The following is a 20,862-nucleotide window of genomic DNA, read 5'->3' as shown; positions in this document are numbered from 1 at the left end:
AGTGTATCCAAACAAACCCCTGTGTTGCAAAGTTTGGTACCTCACTTCATTCAAAGGCTTTCAGAAACTTTGAGTCTCAGATTTCATTTTGAACTTGTTATTGTTTGAAGGAATTCTATAAAGATTGTCTATTACGTATGTATGTGGTCATCGTGTTGCCTAATCCTCAATGTGGCAGTTGGGATGAAAAGTGTTAACCACTCCTGGTAACACCTGAATATGCACACTGTGTTTAAGAAAGAAACTTGTATACATTTTAATGAGGATATTGATAAATAAAATCTAATGATAGTGGTTGTTGTTTTTCTAATTCCCAGTAGGGCCTGGGAGATACATTGCTCCAGAAAGGATCTGCAATGGATAAAAAAAGCAAGGGCTGCTTCTTACTGATTATTCTACTAAATGTAAGTAAAAGCAAACCGCCTAACAAAATTACTTCTGTTTGCATAATAAAAAGTAACAGAAGGCTTTTAGAATTGCATGTGTATTGTTGTGAAATGGATTGATACTGTTTGCATTGTGCTAGTTCACTTTGTTCTAAAATCAGGCTCACCAATTCAAATGACTATGAACAGAAGTGATCAGGGGTCTCCTGGGTTGTTGTTTTTTACCTTTCTTGGGAAATACTTGTAAGGCAATGGTCTCGTTCACTTGGGGAATAACCATGGCTCAGTGCAGAGCTTCTGCCTCGCAAGCAAAAGGTCCCAGATTATCGATGCAGAGGCACCAGCTTCCGAAAGAGAAATGCAGGGGGTGGTGTTGGGTCCCGAAGTCTTGATGTCTCTATGATGTGCACATTTTGTCAGGACGTTGGAGGAGTCGGTGTCAGAGCTGAATGTGGCAGCAGCACTCAGTGGCCAGCAGGTTCTTGTCCTCCTGCCACCAGCTAAGGGCTGCTTCCCTGCTCCTCCTCCATGGCAGGAGAAGTCGGCCACTGAAGCCACACTGTGCTTGGCTCTGCACTCAACCTCATCCGCCCCCTTATTTTGGGGACATGGGGGGCCCAAAAGGGCTCGGCCCCCATGAGTTAGCCCCCCTGTATCTGTGTTTGAATACAGCAATGGTAGCATGAGTGACAGTTGAGTGATTGTGTAAGCCTAACCATGTCTACTCACAGGTAAGTGCTGTTGAAATTCAGTGGGTCTTACTCCCAAGTAAGTGAGATTAGGATTACAACCTTAAATTCATGAACCCCTCTTCCTTAAGGAAAGGCAAGAACGTACATTGCTCGTGGAAAGTCTTAGGTTCAATCCCTGATATTTTCAGATAGGGCAGGAAAAGAACCCCTAGCTGAAATTTAGACTCAGTGGCTTAATCATATGAGTGACAGGACTGAAGTGACATTGGGACATAAAATGAGTCTGAAAAGATGGTTGGTTGGTTGGTTTTAGCAGACCTGATTAAAAGCAGTTATTCAGTGGTGTGACAGCCTCGTTCATTCTTAGCCTGCTTTTTCCATGGACAAATTACAAGATGAAGTAATATAATTATGCTTGAGGCTGGTGGTAGAGAACTAGATAATGTGCAGTGTAATTTGAAATTATAGCTAGCAATAATTGGTTAGAATTACTTGCAAAATATAATTCACATTTGTCAGGTAGCGCTTGTTGGACCCGCATGTGATCTGTTTTCACAGCAGTAAAATTACCTAAACTATATTTTTAAAAAATCAAAAATCAACTGCACAGTGTTAAAACTAAGTAATCTTGATCTTTTTAAAAGAATGACAGTATTGTTACGAAGGCTATGCACCAGCCCCAATCTCTGCCGAACGGTAAAAAGCTCCATTGAGCTCAGTGAGGCTTACTCCCTAGTAAATGTGAGGAGGATTCCCTGTGGTGCAGGATTTTTAATAGTGTTTCATTTTAATATGTCTATTGAGTAGTTTAATATTTTTATCCTTCTTTTAAAAATTGACAGTGACCGTCAGAGTTGTAGGCTTCTCTAATATGACTGCCATACTCTTAATATATTCACACATGTTCAGTACCTTTCTGCTGGAATAAGTTTCTTTTGTGTGGAGAAAATACTTATTTTTATTTATTAAACTGTATGGAGACACAAGTGCAAGTAGATAAATAGGTACCGCTCCAGTGGGAAGGTAAATGGCATTTCCGTGTGCTGCTCTGGTGTCGATGCTCCGTTGCACCAGGAGCAGCTTAGTCATGTTGGCCACATGACCTGTAAAAACTGTCTGCAGACAAAGGCTGGCTCCCTCGGCCTGTAAAGCGAGATGAGCACTGGCAACCCCAAAGTTGTCCGCGACTGGACTTAACTGTCAAGGATCCTTTACCTTTACTTTTTATGGAGACACATAGAAGAACAGAAGGTTAGCTTGTAATCAGTTTGTCAGAGCCAGTGGCGGAGCAAGCTGATTGGGCACCTGGGGTGGCGTGCATGCCCTGTGCCCAGGGGCAGGGCCAGCTGGGGCAGGACGACCCGCGGGGCCTCCGGACTCTGCCTGCCTCCACCCTTTCAGCTGCCCTACAGCTTGGGAGGCGGCGGCGGGCAGACTGTTTGGGGCAGTGCAGAGCCTGTGAGCGCCCAAGCCACTGCGTCACTCCCAGGAGAGATGTGTGGCTCAGGCGCGCTGCAGGCCCCGCGGTGAGTGCAGCCCAGCATTTTGTCACCCGCCTCAGTGGTGACCCCACTTCCTCTGCCCCAGTCAGAGCTGGATTCCACATTGCTTTTAGGTGGGGACTGGGCTCCTTGTGGAGTTTTCTATATACTTCCAGATGTGCTGCTCTCACTGCCTGAATCCCAGGCATTGTGGAGTGAAATTCCCCACGCCTGTGGCACAGAAACTCTTGACTTGACATTCAGGATTCATTGACAATTCATTCCTGCTAAATATTATGGGGAGGAAGAGGGAGTAGTGACAAGATGCATAAAATGTACCAAGCTACAATTTGTATTTGAGATTTGCCTTCTGTTTGACATTAAGAGTTTTTCTGCCTTGCTCTGTTTTTTTTTAAAGGGTTGGAAGGAAAACTCACCTGATATGTGGCATCTGCTTTAAAGGTCACAAAAAATGATATTCCATATTATGCCTGCATTATTGATGGAGGCGCCTTTTCGGAAGCTTGCCCATCGTCTGAAGTATTTGGGGGGGGGATGATTTTCTTTTCCCAGGATTTGTGTGTGATATTTTCATCATCCAAAGAATTCGTCATAAAGACCATGCCCCCATGTTGGGCAAAAGATTCCTGCACTGTAGAGGTTTGAACTAGATGACCCTCATGGCCCCTTCCAATTCTACCACTCTATTACCTTTTGCTGTTGATTGTTAGTTATGAATTATTCTGAGAGTATACAATATAGCAAGTCTTAATATTAATTCGCGGGGAGCGCGGTTGCTTCAATCTAAAAGACGCGACTATCATCTTTTAGGTATAAAGTGGTTGCCAGCATTCAAAGAAATCTGGGTTTTTTTTACTCCATAGTAATGCACCTTTTATAACAATCATTTAATGCGTGGTGGCTTGGTGGTCGTATGTATGACGTCATTTACTTGTACTTTTAGGAGTGACATCATATGTACGGCTGCTAAACTGCCACATGGGACATCATTTAATCTGTTCTCTTCAGGAAGATTATTGCTGACCCTTTTCATTAAAAAAAAATTACAGTTATGAAGCTGTGAATCATTTATTTTTAATAAATAATCATTGTCTATATGCTCAGTGTATTCTTCCACTTTCTTATATGTGGTAACATTCATTCCTCTATTGAAAATATTGCACTGGGTGGTCATTATTTCAGGGAGTAATTAATCTGTTCTTGTTCAGTATTATATGCAGTGACTGGCATTCAAAGAACTGTACACCCGGAGTGGTATTTGTCTTTCTCAAATACTAGCACTCGAAACTGAAGAAACTCTCAAGGGTAATTTATTCTATGGAATGGGTATCTGCTATTCAAAGAAAATGTAAACAAACAAACAAAATCAACTGGGCATGCCATGCTTCAGGCAGCTCTTTGGATCTCAGTGATGATACAGTATTTTATCCAACCTGACCTTAAAATGGGTATAGTTTTCTTGGGATGGGGGGGGGGGGACACTACAAGATACAGAAGATGTGAATATGTATGTTGAAGCTATGCACTTTACTTTGGACAAGAGACTGTAACACTACTTTCTTCTCAAAACCCAAAGTAATGCAAGGAATGTTCCTCCTACTGCATGTATGCCATCTCAAATTATGAACTGAGAGTGGGAAAACAAGAATGCCATATACTTCAACTTATTCCATCAATACACTGTATTAAAACCAATCTCAGATACTGTTTTTTTGGTCCCTAGTCACTCAAAAGTTAGATGGATCTGACCAGTGACAGGGTCTTTTCTGTTTTGGCTCCCCCAACTTTGAAAAGCAAAGTCTGCCTGGCATAACTTTGATGTGTTTTAGTGACAGGTAAAAACATTGTTTTTCCTGGCCTTTTCGATGTTGAATTTGCCTAGGTTTTGCTCTGCACTGGCGAGTCTGTTTTATGCTTGCACTTTCATAAAGTGTTGAGTGTTTTATGATTTATGGTGGTGCTTAACTGTTGACTGATTTGCTGAAGGAATGAATAACATTTGTTCAAAATCCTTGATAAAAGAAAGCTTAAACACTTATTACCTACATAGGTTTCTCTAGGCTTTGAATAAATATTATGAGTGCTGAATGTAAGACTGGAAATACAACAGTTAATGTGATTCCATATCATGTTTCAATCCCCAGGGTATTTTTGTGGTCATCTAAAAGTATTTAGTCAAACTGAATACAGTGTTAGCAAGTAGGATGAAACCCTGGATGAATAGAGAGGTCCAATGCCTGTTGCGGGAAAGAAACAGGGCTTTCAGGTCGGGCGAGGTGCAGCTTTACAGTGTGGCAAGAGCAAACTTGAAGAGGGGTATTCGACGGGCGAAACTGGATTATAGACAGAGGATTGAGGATAATTTAAGGAGCAACAACACAAGACAGATGTGGCAGGGGATTCAGCATATTACCAACTATAAACCTAACCTTGGTGCTGTCGACGGTGACCCTTTGCTGGCGGAGGAGCTTAACCTCTTCTTTGCTCGCTTCGAGAGGGAGCCACCTGAGACGTCGGTATTACAGCCACCAGCCCATAGGGGCCCCTCATTCACTGTAGAGGAGCACGAGGTGAGACAGGTATTGAGGATGGTGAATCCGAGGAAGGCTGCTGGACCTGATGGCATCACTGGAAAGGTGTTGAAGGGCTGTGCGGATCAGCTGGCGAGGGTCTTTACTAAGATCTTCAACAAGTCCTTACACCAGTCTATTGTCCCACCCTGCCTGAAGTCGTCAACTATTGTTCCTCTGCCTAAAAAACCCACAATCAGTAGTTTGAATGACTACAGACCAGTTGCACTGACTCCAATCATCATGAAGTGCTTTGAGAAACTGGTGCGCCGTCACATTATTTCCTGTCTTCCACCAATTTTTGACAACTACCAGTTTGCATACAGGGCAAATAGATCCACAGAAGACGCTATCACCACCACTCTCCATGCTGCTCTGTCCCATCTGGAGCAGCCGGGGAGTTATGTGAGGCTGCTGTTTGTGGATTTTAGCTCTGCTTTTAACACTATCCTCCCCCATAGACTGGTGTCCAAGCTAGAGGCGATTGGACTCTCCAACTCCACCTGTCTCTGGGTTTTGGATTTTTTGTCAGAACGTTCTCAGAGGGTTAGAGTAGGGTCACATATGTCCAAAGCCCTTAGTCTTAACACCGGCTCACCACAGGGTTGTGTGTTGAGTCCCCTGCTCTTTACTCTCTATACGTATGACTGTACAGCCATCTATTCCAGCAACAAAATCATCAAGTTTGCTGATGACACTACGGTGGTGGGGCTCATTTCAGGAGGGGATGAGTCCGCCTATCGGGACGAGGTGGAGCGGCTCTGTGTTTGGTGTGGAGAGAACAATCTGGCTCTTAATACAGCTAAGACCAAGGAATTGGTGATGGATTACAGGACAAAAAAGGCGGTCATTCAGCCCTTGTATATCAACGGGGAACGGGTGGAGAGGGTGGCGGAATTCAGGTTTTTGGGAGTGACTATCGATCAGGGCATGACTTGGAGCGCAAATACCACTGCTCTGGTGAAGAAGGCTCAGCAGAGAATTTATTTCCTCAGACTTTTAAAGAAGAACAATCTGAGTGAGAAACTGCTGGTGTCCTTCTACCGAGGCTCCATAGAGAGCATTCTCACATACTGTATTTGTGCTTGGTTCTCCAGTTGTACAGCTAGGGAGAAGAAGGTGCTCCAGAAGGTCATAACCACAGCCCAAAGGATTATTGGTCATCCTCTCCCATCTTTGGAAGAACTGTACGGTTCCCGTTGTCTTAGGAAAGCAAACAACATCCTGCAGGATGCATCTCACCCGGGATACAGTCTGTTTGCACTACTGCCTTCTGGCAGGAGATATAGAAACATCAAGTCAAGGACAAATAGACTGAAAAATAGTTTCTATCCAAGAGCTGTGGCCTTTTTGAATGCTGTAACTCGATAGTGTGACCTGGGAGTTTGATGGGTGTGGGTGTGGGTGTGGCTGGAATGTGGTTTGTTTGGTTGTTGTTGCTGTTTTGCTTTTGTTGTTTTTTTAAGGGATGACATCCAATTTCGTTGCACTGTGCAATGTTGCACTTGTGTAATGACAATAAAGAATCTATCTATCTATCTATCTATCTATGATGACATAGAATGCGTCTTTATGAAAAAAAGCTGGTATTTAATTCTATAAGTGTTAATGCTTCCTCCTTGCACAACTGCAAACCTCTGTTTAAATCATTAAATTTTATAGAACCGCAGAGGTGAAGTGAATGGCTTATGAAAGAGACAGATAACCATATTTCCAAGACTCCTCATGGGAGAGCTCTACTCTAGTTTAAGCCAAGACTAATATAATCAAAAAGAAATATTTTAACACTGGCGGTAGATTCACCTGCTCACTTTTGTTTCAAAAAAGGCAAGTGCCCAAAATATAAAAGTAAACATTAAAATCACCTGATCTTTCATAGGTTGTTTTCAATGTGCATTTGCCATTCGGTCTTTGAACCACTGCCACTGAGGAAAGCACATAAATTTTGACAATATTTTTAAACCCAAAACATGCTTTGTTCAAAACAGAAGAAGATGGCTGAAACAGACAAGTCAGCGGTGAATGATTATGTCCACTGAGTTAAGATGTGCTCAGATGTGCACGCAAAACTCTTGAGTGGACAAGATGTCCTAATATGAGGAAAAGAAAGGGAATGACAGGAATAACTTGGCATTTCAACAGAACAATCCTAGGTATGTTTACTTGGTTGGAAGTAAGTCCCGCTGATTTGAATGGGACTTCTTCTCTGGTAAGTTTGCCTAGGATTGCAGCCTGAGAGCATGAAATACCTTGATGCATTCAGTAAAAATATTTCATTTAAAACAAATGAATCCTGTGTATTTCAGGAGAGTAAGATAATTCTCATGTGCAGAGCGTTGCACACATGAATCTACTTCTTCCACTGAATTTAATGGGTTCTGTAGATTGAAATGGGACATTATGAAAATATATACTTATCAATTCCTGGTGCCTAACTCTTCACTGGTTGTAGGGCATGGTGCTTGCTATACTTTCTTGGTCCTGACAGCGGAAGACTATTTCCAGTGAAGCCCTCTTTAGCTAGTACCGCTGCCAACCTCTCTTATTTTCCCTTGATTGTCGGCCTTGAAAACCAAGGCAATGGGTGGCCAGTGTGGCTGAAATATGACTGCCTGCAGTTCTGAAAGTATCTTCCTTATTCAGGAATAGGGAACCTGTGGCCTTTCAGATGTTGCTGGGCTGCAACTACCATCACCCTCTTCATGGGGCATGTTGGCTGGGGCTGATGGGAGCTGGAGTCCAACAACATCTGGAGATCTATGGTCAGGTCTGCCTTGTGTAATTTCAATTTACCATTCTATTACTGTCCAGCACAAATTATATTAAGCACAGCCAATGAAGTGGAGGAAAAAAAACCTCCTACTTTATGCCAGCATTTAGCTAATTACGGTACACTTTGTGGAAACTCATAAAGGAAACTCATAAAGTCATTTCTGTTTGAGCTCTTTATCATTGCAATCCCTAACTGATGGACTGTACCAGGTCCTCTAGCAATCGAATGACAAGAGTCCTTGCCTCTTCTCTATCTGCTCCCCTTTCTCTGTTCTCAGTGTTTGTTAGCGGTACATTTGAGCCTGCACAGTACAGTGGTACCTCGGGTTACATACGCTTCTGGTTACAGACTCCACTAACCCAGAAATAGTGCTTCAGGTTAAGAACTTTGCTTCAGAATGAGAACAGAAATCGTGCTCTGGCAGCAGCAGGAGGCCCCATTAGCTAAAGTGGTGCTTCAGGTTAAGAACAGTTTCAGGTTAAGAACGGACCTCCGGAACGAATTAAGTACTTAACCCGAGGTACCCATGCTATCATAAGAAAAGAGGGAGGGCTTAGGTTTGGGGTGTTAGCAGAATGGCTAGAATAAAGGTGATGGAGTCCAGAAAGAAAAGAAAGTGATAATAAACTTTACTGATGTAAACTGAACAAAGCAGTACTATACTTAATATGAGGAGAAATAAGGCAGGAATTCAGGCTTACACAGGGGGAAAATACCTTCAGAACCACTCTTCCCTCCAACTCCTCCAGCTGTCAAATCTCAACTGCCATCCTCGCTGACAGCTAACTCCCAATTGTCTAGAACCTCCAGTCAATCAGAGTCTGCCTTGCCCAATAACAGAATTAATCCCTAAAGTCACATACGGAATGGTCCCTGCTATTTCTCTTCCAGCCGCTTCTGAACAGCAGATTACTCATTCCACGAAGGCTAGGGTCCCTTAAGTTGTCGAATCCAATGGTGTGCTTGCCAACAATTTAATTGTGTACCAGTGGGCTTTAAATCACAACAGTTTTCATTAAATGTAACACACACAATGCTAATTCATTGTATGGACAGAAAGTGAAAGCTGAATTATTCACAGGAGGTTGTCCTCTCACAAAACCTCAGAGTAGTAACCCCTTCAGTGTGTAGCATGCTGTATGCCTCGGAGCTGTGTTCTTGAGCCTTGGGTCCCCAAATGTTGCTAGACCGCTGCTCCCATCATCCCTAACCATTGACTAGCCTGGCTGTAGCTGGGGACCCAAGGTTGAAGAACACTGTTTTGGAGAATATGAAAACTGGTAATTTAGATAGAAGAGTTTGGATTTGATATCCTGCTTTATCACTACCCGAAGGAGTCTCAAAGCGGCTAACAATCTCCTTTCCCTTCCTCCCCCACAACAAACACTCTGTGAGGTGAGTGGGCTGAGAGACTTCAAAGACGTGTGACTGGCCCAAGGTCACCCAGCAGCTGCATGTGGAGGAGCAGGGACGCGAACCCGGTTCACCAGATTACGAGTCTACCGCTCTTAACCACTACACCACACTGGCTCTAGTTCAGTCATTGGTGTTAGGGAAATACCTAATGACAACATTTAAATGTGTGAACTCAATTTTTGCCAATGGGAAGATTTGGAGACTCACAGTGGGCTTCCATTTCTCCCAAAAATGTATTTGCAGTATGGAATTGTGTGTGTGAAATTCACTATGCCTTACCACTGTTCAGCTTCCATTCCATTTAGCTGCAGTTGCCACGCAGATTGCTTCCCCATAGGGAGAAGCAATAAAAACTCTCATAATCAAAGCAAGCGGTCCTCTGCACAGCCATATTTAATCCTGTGTTTTGTATGTCCTGGAGAGAAGGTACTACATGTTTTTGCAAGCAAAACATCAAAATCTCCATAGCAACATTTAAGTATACAATGAGATAAAAGTAAGAATGATGGGCACCTCGTGTTTTTGATGTTACTCTCCTGGTTTTACTCGCATCCATTAACAGTTTTTCCTCTTTGCACAGAGAATGGCTCCGAGTCTCTCTTCTACTGTAAGTTATACTGATCCCACATTAGAGCCTATAGAAACTGAACATTCAGCAATACGCCAGAAGATAGTAGATTCCCAGTTCAAATGCTATGAGAGGATGAACAGGCAGCCTCCTTACAAGAAAAAAGGTAAGGAAAAGACAGGTGCTTTAAAATTACTTTAATGCATTTCTGAAATACTACCATGAAAAAACATAAAAATAACCTGTGTGGATGCCCACAAAAGCAAATGGATACATCAGCTTCCAAAATGGGGGGGGAGAGAGAGAGAGAGAGGGGAGAGAGATTTGGAATAGCTTTCCTACAACACCTCCGAGAACTTAATTTTGGAACTGAGCTGGATACATCCAGTGAAGCAAGATGTCTTCAAAACAGGCTTGTTGATGAAACCAAGTTGTCTGCTGGCACTTGCTTCTCCACTAGCCTTTTAAGGAGTTGACATCATCAGTTCACCATGCTTTACAGAGAACGTGGGTGGCAAACTTGCCAGATCATTACATTCCTGTCTTTTCTGTGTTGTTTTTTTCCCCTCAGACCTGAGTTGTGGCAGGGTCTTTCTTTAAAAAAAGAAAAGAAAATGCAACTGCAGCGCTTACCTTGCTGAGGGTGGACATGCAAAGTTTGTTGAATGTGGGCAGGGATTAAAGGACTACTGTGCCTTTAATTAAAAGCTTCCTCTTAGCAAGTTTTAACCCCACTCAGCACATTGCAACAATAAAATAAAATGCCTGGCATCTTGAAGGGATAGCAGCCGATCTGCTTCAGGCAACATCTGACTGCCTTAGGGAAAACTGCATTTCTGGTTATTCTGAGGCGTTTGAAAAAAAGGAACCACGAGAAGTGTGCTGTCTTTGGGCAGTTTAATTGTGCACATATGCCAAAAGAAGGCCTTTGAGCTTGACCATGTCAGTCATATCCCCGCTCTCACACTAAGGGCTTGACAGCAAGTCAGTTTCTTAGAAGTAAATACCACTGAATATAAGGGACTTGTTTCCATTTGGTATGTGTAGAATAGAGATACTAGCTTCACATTCCCCTCACAGAGCTACAGTTCCCACTATTGTTGAACAACCAATCCCTCTTTCAAAGCAACTCTGAGAATTTTAGCTCTGGGAGGAGAATAGGGGTCCCCCAAGAACCCTTAGCATCCTCGACAAACTACAGGCCCCAGGGTGTTTGGGGGGAAGGCCATTATAATAATTTTTAATAATAATAATTTATTATTTATACCCCACCCAGCTGGCTGGGTTTGATACTGTTTTAAATGCTCAGTGCATTTTGAGCCAGAGAATGAATTCTGTGTAACTAGAAGTGACCATTTAGTTTTATTACATCGCTGTCAATTTCAAACGCCACAGTCAAGACTGCATTGCACTAAACTAAACTGAAGAGACTTTCCTGGATGGGGGGGAAAGCGTCAGAAAAACAGTGATTATTTTAATGAGACAAATAACTGGGGATAACAAATAAGAAGGTAATTCCTTCCACAAATAACATAATATTGAAATAAACCTTGGTTTACTCTTTTTCATAAAACAAGAATAATATCCAGGGGAGGGGAGGGACAAATACTTATTTCCCCTGGGTGAGAAACTTGGTGTAGTGTATTGAAAAATGCAACTGTTTCTCATTTTACAGAATGGCAAATGTTTGCAAAATTAAAAACAAGACCTCTAATGTATCCCACCCTGCCGTGTTTTCATTGCAGGTGGGTTCTCCTGCTGATCTTGCCCACTGATTTCATCTCATAGAAAATATATCCCAAAGTGGAGTGAAAACTGAGTATTTGTTGAAAAGAAAGATTATTTTCTGGGGAAGGGTGTTGTTAGATTCGAAACCACAGTGCTGTTATTGAAATGCTGTTAGGGTTTATTAATAATCTGAACAAATATTTTAGAACCTCTGTATTTCTAAGGGGAAATCATATGCTTACACATAATGAAAAAAATGCGCTTGTAAAAGGGAAAACTTAACACAGCTACAAAGTTTTTTTAAAAAATATTGTTGTTTTCAAGTACAACAGTATCTGCCTTGGAATGTTTGCTTGTCTACAAGCAGAGAAGTTCAATTTTCTTCCGTAATCATTGCCAAGTTTCTGTACCTTTTGTCATCGCCTAAAATCTACAAGCAGCCGTTATTCTGACTGTTATGTTTCTTTATGAACTTTCAGAGAGGAGGCTGAGTTTGCGGCAATAAAAACAACAAAGAGCTTTGTGGCACCTTGGAAACTAATAGATTTTATTATGGAATAAGCTTTAAAGAAGTAGGGTCAACTTCATCAGATGCATGAAGTATTACCCCAAGTTACAGAATAATTATGTAACATGGTTTGGAGAAGGGGGTTGTAAAACTGTGTGAAGGAAATTATATGCAGAAAATACAGGCAGTGGCATTGATTTTATTTTATTTATTTATATACCACCCTTCATTGAAAGACCACATTATTTACATTATTCTCAGTGGTCATTCACAAAAGCAGGTGCTGATGATAACATGGCGATCCTGACATTGGTAAGCTTCTTGACACATATAATGTAATAATTAAAAAAAAACCTTTGTCACAGTTCAAGCCACAGGTGATAGCACCGAGCTTCTTGATGAATTTGGTTTCATGTTAGAGTCTCCATTTTGTTGGAGTTTGTATATATCACAGCAGAATGCAGAAATAAATACCCTATCTACGTGAATCTAAAGCGCCATCGAATCTAATGCACACCTCGATTTTCAAAACCTTGAAACCAAAAAAGGATTTGCTGGTGAATGTAAATGTGCCATCAAATCTAATGCGCACCCTAATTTGTGTGACATAATTTGTCCAAAAAAGGTGTGCATTACCTTTGTGTAAATACGGTAGTCTGATAAGGCAGCTAGTTGAAAAGATAAAGAAACCTAAGGCATATTAATCATAGTAAGCTCACATGAAGCCAGCATGGAGTCCAGAGGTTACCACTAACACATGCTATGAACTATCTCAACGTGGAGCAGAAAGAAGGAAAGCCCCCCCAAAAGCAATTTAAATGTCAATAAGCCCAGGGGTGTAGGAAGGGGGGCGGGGGTGGTCTACCCCAGGTTCCATCATGGAGGAGGGGTGACAAATTATCAAGGAACAATTACTGCCCTACTAGGGCAGTTCATAAAAAAACTTTTTTTTTAAAAAAAAATGCCTGCTCCAAAGGTCTTATCTTACTACACTAGGGATTATATAGCTATATCTGAAATTTCATACATATCAGTTAATATCTTGACCCTCCACAAAAATAGCTGTTTAATTGGCCGTTTTCCTATGTTGTGAAGGCTGAAATTTCAATTCAGTGGAGCACTTACTGTTCTCAACCCTAACCCTGCTGAAAGCCATCTAATGAGACTTTAATTTGATTTTGACATGTTTTTAGGAGGTAATTTAATTCTAGTTTGATTTTATACCAATGTTATGTATCTGATGTTAGCTGCCCTGAGCCGGACTTCGGCTGGGGAGGGCGGGATATAAATAAAAGTTGTTTATTATTATTATTCCTTTGTAAGAAAATATGAAATAACGTAAAACCATTTTTGCAGGCAAAAAAAAAAAAAATCAATGTGGTGGGTGACAAGAAATTTTCCGCACCGGGTACCACTTGACCTTCCTATGCCTCTGAATAAGCCATTACTAAGGAGGAATCCGTGAGGGAATAATAGATTGCCTTTCTCTCTGTCACCCCCAACTGGGTCATGTAACTTATTGCAAGTGTTGTAGCTTTAATCCCAACACCTTTGAAGTTACAGGCATAGATACAACCTGTGTATCTACACCTCTAAGCTTTCATGCCTCTGATGAAGTGGACTGAGCCCCAAAGGTTCCAGCGTGAACTTGTCTTTCAGCCTAACCACCTCGTGAGATTGTTCTAAGGATGGAATTAGGTGTGCCCAAGTCATATCCTTGCAGTCTAACTACCTCACAGGGTTGTAAAGAGGATAAAAAAACAGGTAATCCCCACGGGTGCTATCCTAACCCTTTTGGAGAAAAGGCAGGATACAACGTGAGAAGTACCAATGAATAATATGGTGCTTCCAAGTTTAAAAACACTAGCAGCACAAGATGTTTCTGTGAGTCATACAAACATTTAACAAAAGAAAGAAAAAAGAGAGGGACAGTGGTTTCCCCACCACCACCACCTTTAAATAATACAGCTTGATTCTTTCTGAATTTCTAGGACTATTCTGCAACCGGACATGGGATGGATGGCTTTGCTGGGATGACACACCTGCTGGAGAATTTGCTGATCAAAATTGCCCTGATTATTTCCCAGACTTTGATCCAACTGGTAGAGTGTTTACTTTTATCTTCATTGAATGCAGAATGTGTTTAGTGTTTGAAAGTGAAAGGTGAATGCTATCCAAAATAACGGTGGTGTTGTAACTTTTAAAAATGGACTATAATACAGTCTTACCTTGGATCTCGAATGCCTTGGCTCCCGAACAAATCGGCTCCCAAACATTGCAAACCCGGAAATGAGTGTTCCGGTTTTCGAATGTTCTTTTGAAAGCTGAATGTCTGACGGGGCTTTTGCGGCTTCCGCTTGGCTGCAGGAGCTTCCTGCAGCCAATCAGAATGCACGCTTCAGTTTTCGAATGTTTTGGAAATCAAACGGACTTCCGGAATGGCTTCTGTTCGACTTCCAAGGTATGACTGTAATTAACATATGTTCATAGCTTTCCTGCCTACCAACTCAGTGCCTGGGCAAATTCCTTTGCTTTATAGTATATTGTCTGACTTATCCATGCCTTCCCTTGAAACCAGCATAATGGAAGTGGCACTGTTTGTTTTTATATGCTGGTCTGCTTTTTATAATCATTCCATTTTTAGGCGTAGTGATCTGAACAGCAACTGCTAACGAGCTGGTTCATTTTGGTAAAATGCATGTCGTTATTCCCAGGGTCTCTCTCCTATATTTTACAGTCCAAGACAGATTTTTAAAAAGTTCTTGGAAGAACAGAAGCAAAAAAGAAAAAGAAAACCACTTTATTAAGTCACTGATGCCTATTTCCCCATATTGCTGCATGAGTCATTCATTGAGATACATATAACCAATTATATAGATTCTGGAGCCTTTGACAAACATGTGGGTGTGGACAGATAGATGTGTAAAAAAAAAAGAAAGAGTGAGAGTATGGAGTAGTGGTTAGAGTGTTAGGCTAGGACCTGGGAGACCAGGGTTAAAATCCCTGCTGAGCCATCAGATTAACTGGGCGACTTTGGGCTAGTCACAGTCTCTTAGCCCTAACCTACCTCACTGGGTTGTTCTGGGGATAAAATGGGAAGAGAAACATGTATGCCACCCTGCGCTCCTTGAACAAAAGATGGACTACAAAAGTAATAAATAAATACATAGTGGTCAGCCAGATGTGCCAATCTGAAAGTAGCATTTTAAGGGGAAAGTCTGTATGGTTTTTCAGTGTTGCTACTGGGTTGTTCTGTCTGGGGCCTCGCATTCAGTGGGTGATACACCAGCATACTTGCGTGGGAACGTCTATACCTCCACTGACATAGCCTGAAACGCAAGCTGGGGGAGAGCAGGAATACTATGACCAAAAAACACATGAAATCAAGGATTTTGATTATTAGCAGTTCTGTAGAGCTGGACAGCAAATATGGTACCCTCTACCCTCTAGACAATTGGCTATGTTGGCTGGGGTTGATGGGAGTTGGAGTCCTAAAACGGCACCACAGTGGCTACCCCTAAAGTAGGGAATTTGTAACAGTTTCAACTTGTTATTCAGAAACTGAACCAACCCCCAACCCCCCCAAAAGACAACCATTGCAGATCCAACCAAAATCTTCTCGTGTGTGTGTGAGAGAGAGGGAGAGGGAGAGAGAGATATGGATGAGAAATTTGTTCAGTTTTGCATTTCAAGCTGAACTTACCAAATTTGCATTAAAAAAAAAAAAACATTGAGCAAACCAAAACACAGCTATTCTTTGAAATTCTCACTCATCCAAATCTTACAGGGGCGTAAAAGTACAGTGGACCCTCTGGATACGAATGTAATTCATTCCAGGGGTCTGTATGCACCCTGAAAAATCCGTAAGCAGAGGCGCTGCTTCTGTCCACATGTGTGGTGCAATAGAGCGCTTCTGCTCATACACGCGTGGCGAAACCCGGAAGAATATACTTCCGGGTTTGCTGCATTCGCAACCCGAAAGTTTCGTTCCCTGAAAGTAACGTAAGCTGAGGGTCCACTGTATACAAAAATGCATGTATTGTGGTAAGGTATGCATACAGTGGTGCCTCGCAAAACGAAATTAATCCGTTCCGTGAGTCTCTTCGTCTTGCGGTTTTTTCGTCTTGCGAAGCACCCCTATTAGCGGCTTAGCAGATTAGCGCTATTAGCGGTTATTAGCGGCTTAGAAAAAGGGGGGAAGGGAAAAAACTCGCAAGACTCGCAATATGTTTTCGTCTTGCAAAGCAAGCCCATAGGGAAATTCATCTTGCGAAGCGCCTCGAAAAACGGAAAACCCTTTCGTCTAGCGAGTTTTTCGTCTTGCGAGACATTCGTCTTGCGGGGCACCACTGTACAGGAATGTGTATATTAGTGAAAATAACATTCAATAATGTATTATGTATGCGGGAATGGTTTTGCAAATATAAGAATATTAGGCAAAATTGCATATAAAAATGTATATATTAGAAGAAATTAGCACTAAAATATTGATAAGTTTTCATCAGGACTTAAAAAAAGGAAACGTGTAGAAATGTAGAGAACTGAACATAAGATTCCCATCCCTAACTCCCCATACACATCTGTGGATGAATAGATGATAGATACACCATAGATAGATAGATAGATAGATAGATAGATAGATAGATAGATGATAGATATTTGTTTTAGATAATTGTCAGAATTGTCCTACTTTTTAGTTTAGTAACGCTTATTTAGATTCTGGGGTCTACATGTATTATGCATTTATCAATTACAAAGCATTTTTCAACGCCTTACACTTTTCCATGCCCATGTGCACACATGTGTTCTCTGTCCCCCTGCATTTTCTCCATTTGGCACTCTTTCCTTCCCTCCCTGGCCTGCTCATTAACTTTTGTTTCAAATGGAGAGGCTTCTCTGCAGGTCAGTTTATCAGGTTTCACAGGCACAGATCACAGTTGTTGGGCAAGTTAGAGTATGGCTAGAAATGGACTTCACAGGTGACTGATCTTCACTGGGAGATTTAATCAAAAGTGGGTGAATCGGGGAAACTTGAAGTTGACGGCAAGCCAGTCCAGTGGTCATCGCTTGATGGTGCAGGTTTCACTGTAACAAAGAAATGTGTTAGGTACGGATGCACAGGTCTTCAACTCCAATTTGTTCGAGCTCTGGAAAAAAAGTCATAGATTTCAGGACGTGTGTTTCTATGGTTTCCTGCTTTTCATAACTAAAAACTTTTCAGGGCATTCTCCATCATAGCTTGGATGTGCTATGTGTTAAATTAGTGAGATCTAGGGGCATTTTCAGGGACGCGGGTGGCGCTGTGGGTTAAACCACAGAGCCTAGGACTTGCCAATCAGAAGGTTGGCGGTTCGAATCTCCACAATGGCGTGATCTCCCATTGCTCGGTCCCTGCTCCTGCCAACCTAGCAGTTCAAAAGCATATCAGAGTGCAAGTAGATAAATAGGCACCACTCCGATGGGAAGGTAAACGCCATTTCTGTGCGCTGCTCTGGTTCACCAGAAGCGGCTTAGTCATGCTGGCCACATGACCCAGAAGCTGTACGCCGGCTCCCTCGGCCAGTAAAACAAGACGATGGCGCAACCCCAGATTTGTCCACAACAGGGCCTAACGGTCAGGGATCCCTTTACTCCCAAAGCAGTCATAGTTCAAGGCTGCAACATCATGCCCTTTATTGCCTAGTCCTGGTATAGACCCATGACCTGCTTTCCCACAGAAGAAACAACAACAATATTAGAAGTAGACAGTTTAATACAAATGCAGATACTGCTCCCACCAGACTTCCTTTCTACACAGTGTATTGGGACAAATCTTCCATACTGAGGCAGTTAAAGTTATCATATAGCTCCTTATTATAGTGCTACAGAGCAGAGGGTTGTCAGAAAAATTTCGTCTGATTGATTATCCTTGCTCATTGCCAGTGAGACAGGCTTGTTGAATAGGGTCTGGGGAAAAGAGATATACTGCTTAGGCATCATAATTACTAGACCAAAGATTTTCTCCCTCCCTCTTCCACCCACCCCCTGGAGTCACAGGCATTTTCAAAGTGGCTGGAGCAATATACCTCTCCAGCCATTGGAAGAGAAAAAATATATGTTGTTAATGTAATGATCCCTTGGATAACAGCGCAAGGACATTTAGGTGAAATGTTGGTACATTCTGTTCTATCACATAGTCACCTTTAATCTCTGTTTAAGACTTCAGATGCTTTCCAGCCCTAGATAGTATCTGGCAACAGATGCGATGGAGGAGATAGGAGGAAAGCAAGTCTAGGATGATCTGCAAGTTAAATTGATAGGCAGCCGAAAGACAATGTTCTTTTCATTTCTTGTGTTTTGCTTGGGCACGTATTCGCATTTGAACACTGGATCCGCAGAGCTGTTGTGCTGAAGCTGTAGTTAATCCAAAAAGACTTTTCCTTTGGACTGCTTGGAGTGTGCTTATTCCAAGTGTTTCTATATAAAGTTGTGTTCCTGGTCATAGGAAGAGAACACGTCTCCCTCAGTTTTTGGCTCGCTTCTTTCGTTAAAAGCGGAGGATACCGTCATGAAAATGAAATGAAACCAACCCAATTTTTAGATGGATATAGTCGGGGGGGGGGAGAGAGAATGATAGAATCAAACAATTCTGCCGAAACTTGAACTGCTCTTAATAGGTTAGTTGGTAAAAAAATATAATAAATAATAAATAATAGGTTGGTTAGTTGGTGCGATTGCTGGATAGTGTTATGTGTGGTGTTGTAATGTGCTGCTCTAACAACTCCCGTTGAAATCAATGTGATTTGTAAAGATGAGCAAAGCTACGTAAATACTTAGACTCATGAAATTATGAGAGTGTAAAGAACCACTTTTAAAAGTTATTAAAGTTACACACTTCCACCCCACCCGCACTCATAAATTTCCTAGAAAATAACCTAATGTGTTTCATTTATTTATTTTATTTATTCGTTTATTATGCTTGTATCCTCCCTCAACTCCAAGGAGCTCCAAGTGGCGTTGATGGTTTTTCTTTCCTATTAAGATTGGTTAAGCTAAGAGAGAGTGACTGGCTCATGGTCACTGAGTAAGCTTCATGTGCCAGTGGCAGCTTGAACCTAGGCCTTGCCAATTCTAGTCTAGCACTAGAATCGTTAAGCCATAAGTCTTATATTTTCTACCTGGTTAGGTATACAAGACAGGACACATAGTCATAACACAGATCTCGGTGCTATAAAACTGCCAGCAGTTAACGCAGATTATCAACCAAAAAAGCAAATTTAAAAATATTAAATATTAAAATACTATTTAAATGTTATATACCAAAAACTTTTCCAAGAACACTAGCCCACCAGAGCTCTGGGCCTTGTTCTGTGTGCCTACGGAACAAAAAAATACTAGATGGATTTATATTCCTGTTCTGCCGATGAATTTCTGTTCTGGGAGTATTTTAATAAATAGTTCCGACTATTTTAATAAATAGTCCTGGGGAATCAAATGGAGTGGCTTAGTATTCAGGATGCATTCGTTGCCTACATTATATGTATTAAACTCAAATGTCAATTGCATATTATGATTTCTGAGGGAAATCAGGACCCATCTACCTTACAATTTCATACGGTGTTTGTTACTACGGTTATTAAATACTTATTTCTAAGGTTATATTGTACTAGTTCCTTTATGCAGAAACAGCCCTTAACTGCTTCAATAGCTTTCAACAGCCGGTATTGTGAGAATAATTCCACCCCCTCCCAGCGCCGTATTTCCTCACCCACCTCCTCTTAATTCTTTTAAGTTAATATATAGATGGCATTTAACACTTGTAAGACTCAGTTATATAGATGGCATGCTGGATAGGGTGCAAGGTACCGTATTTTTCGCTCTATAACACGCACCTGACCATAACACGCACATCGTTTTTAGAGGAGGAAAACAAGGGAAAAAACATTCTGAATGAAACAGTGGATGTATCATTTTTGTGCTTCATGCTGTGGCCACAGACATGTGATCTGATGGTGAATTTGGGGTGACCCAGTGCAAAAATCCTGAGAATCCCTGTGGATCCATGCTTTGTAACCACATTTTTGCACCATTGCAGCCCCAGGCAACAGTGGGTGCTTGATTTTTGGGGGGCAGGCTGTAGTCATGGACATGCTATGTGATCTGATGGTGAATTTGGGGTGACCCAATGCACAGATCCTGAGGATCCATGTGGATCCATGCTTTTTAACCACATTTTAAGTGGGGAGGGAAGGAAAAACACAGAATGGACAAGGAGCACGAGAGGGGTGTGCAGAGAAGCAGCTGGCTAAGAATGCAGGAGAGGGGTATAACGGGTGGGAGGAAAGGAAGGCAAAAGTTTTCCCTCACCTACCCACCCAAGCCAGCCAGCTCTCTCTCTCTCTCTCTCTCTCTCTCTCTCTCTCTCTCCCTCTCCCTCTCCCTCTCTCTCTCTCTCTCTCTCCCTTCTGCATGTTTTCAGCAGCACAGAGCACAGAGACGACACTCTGCTTTCCCCTCTGCTTGCCTGGAGGGGAGGGGCTTTCCCTGCTGTTTGTTCCGTTTGAGCAAACACAGCAAGGAATCAGAGGTGGGTGGGCAGTAAGACCCTGAGGCAGAATGCAGGAAAACAGCCGCTTCCTCTTTTCAGGTTTCCCTTCTCCGAGACGCGCGATTTGATTTTTGCCTGATTTTTTTTTGCCTCCCCTCGCGCCATTTGGCTCCAGCGACCACACATTCGCTC

General features: G+C 42.0%; 1 protein-coding gene across 3 annotated transcripts in view; it reads left to right on the top strand.

Annotated features, from left to right (window-relative positions):
* CALCR (calcitonin receptor) overlaps nucleotides 1–20,862 on the top strand; it is a 151,955-nt gene that overhangs the window by 75,070 nt on the left and 56,023 nt on the right. For 2 of the 3 annotated variants that reach the window (XM_079948453.1, XM_079948451.1), the window contains 3 exons: nucleotides 318–404; nucleotides 9,920–10,073; nucleotides 14,135–14,245. In XM_079948453.1, coding sequence (XP_079804579.1) covers nucleotides 357–404; nucleotides 9,920–10,073; nucleotides 14,135–14,245 — 313 coding nt within the window. In that variant the 5' untranslated portion in view covers nucleotides 318–356. The remainder of the gene's footprint in view (nucleotides 1–317; nucleotides 405–9,919; nucleotides 10,074–14,134; nucleotides 14,246–20,862) is intronic. The other variant, XM_079948452.1, reaches the window with a different exon arrangement.

Source organism: Podarcis cretensis, assembly GCF_951804945.1.
Source record: "Podarcis cretensis genome assembly, chromosome: 12".
NCBI classification, from domain to species: domain Eukaryota; kingdom Metazoa; phylum Chordata; class Lepidosauria; order Squamata; family Lacertidae; genus Podarcis; species Podarcis cretensis.
Note: the sequence above shows the minus strand (reverse complement) of the source record. Positions and strands in the feature narration are given on the sequence as shown.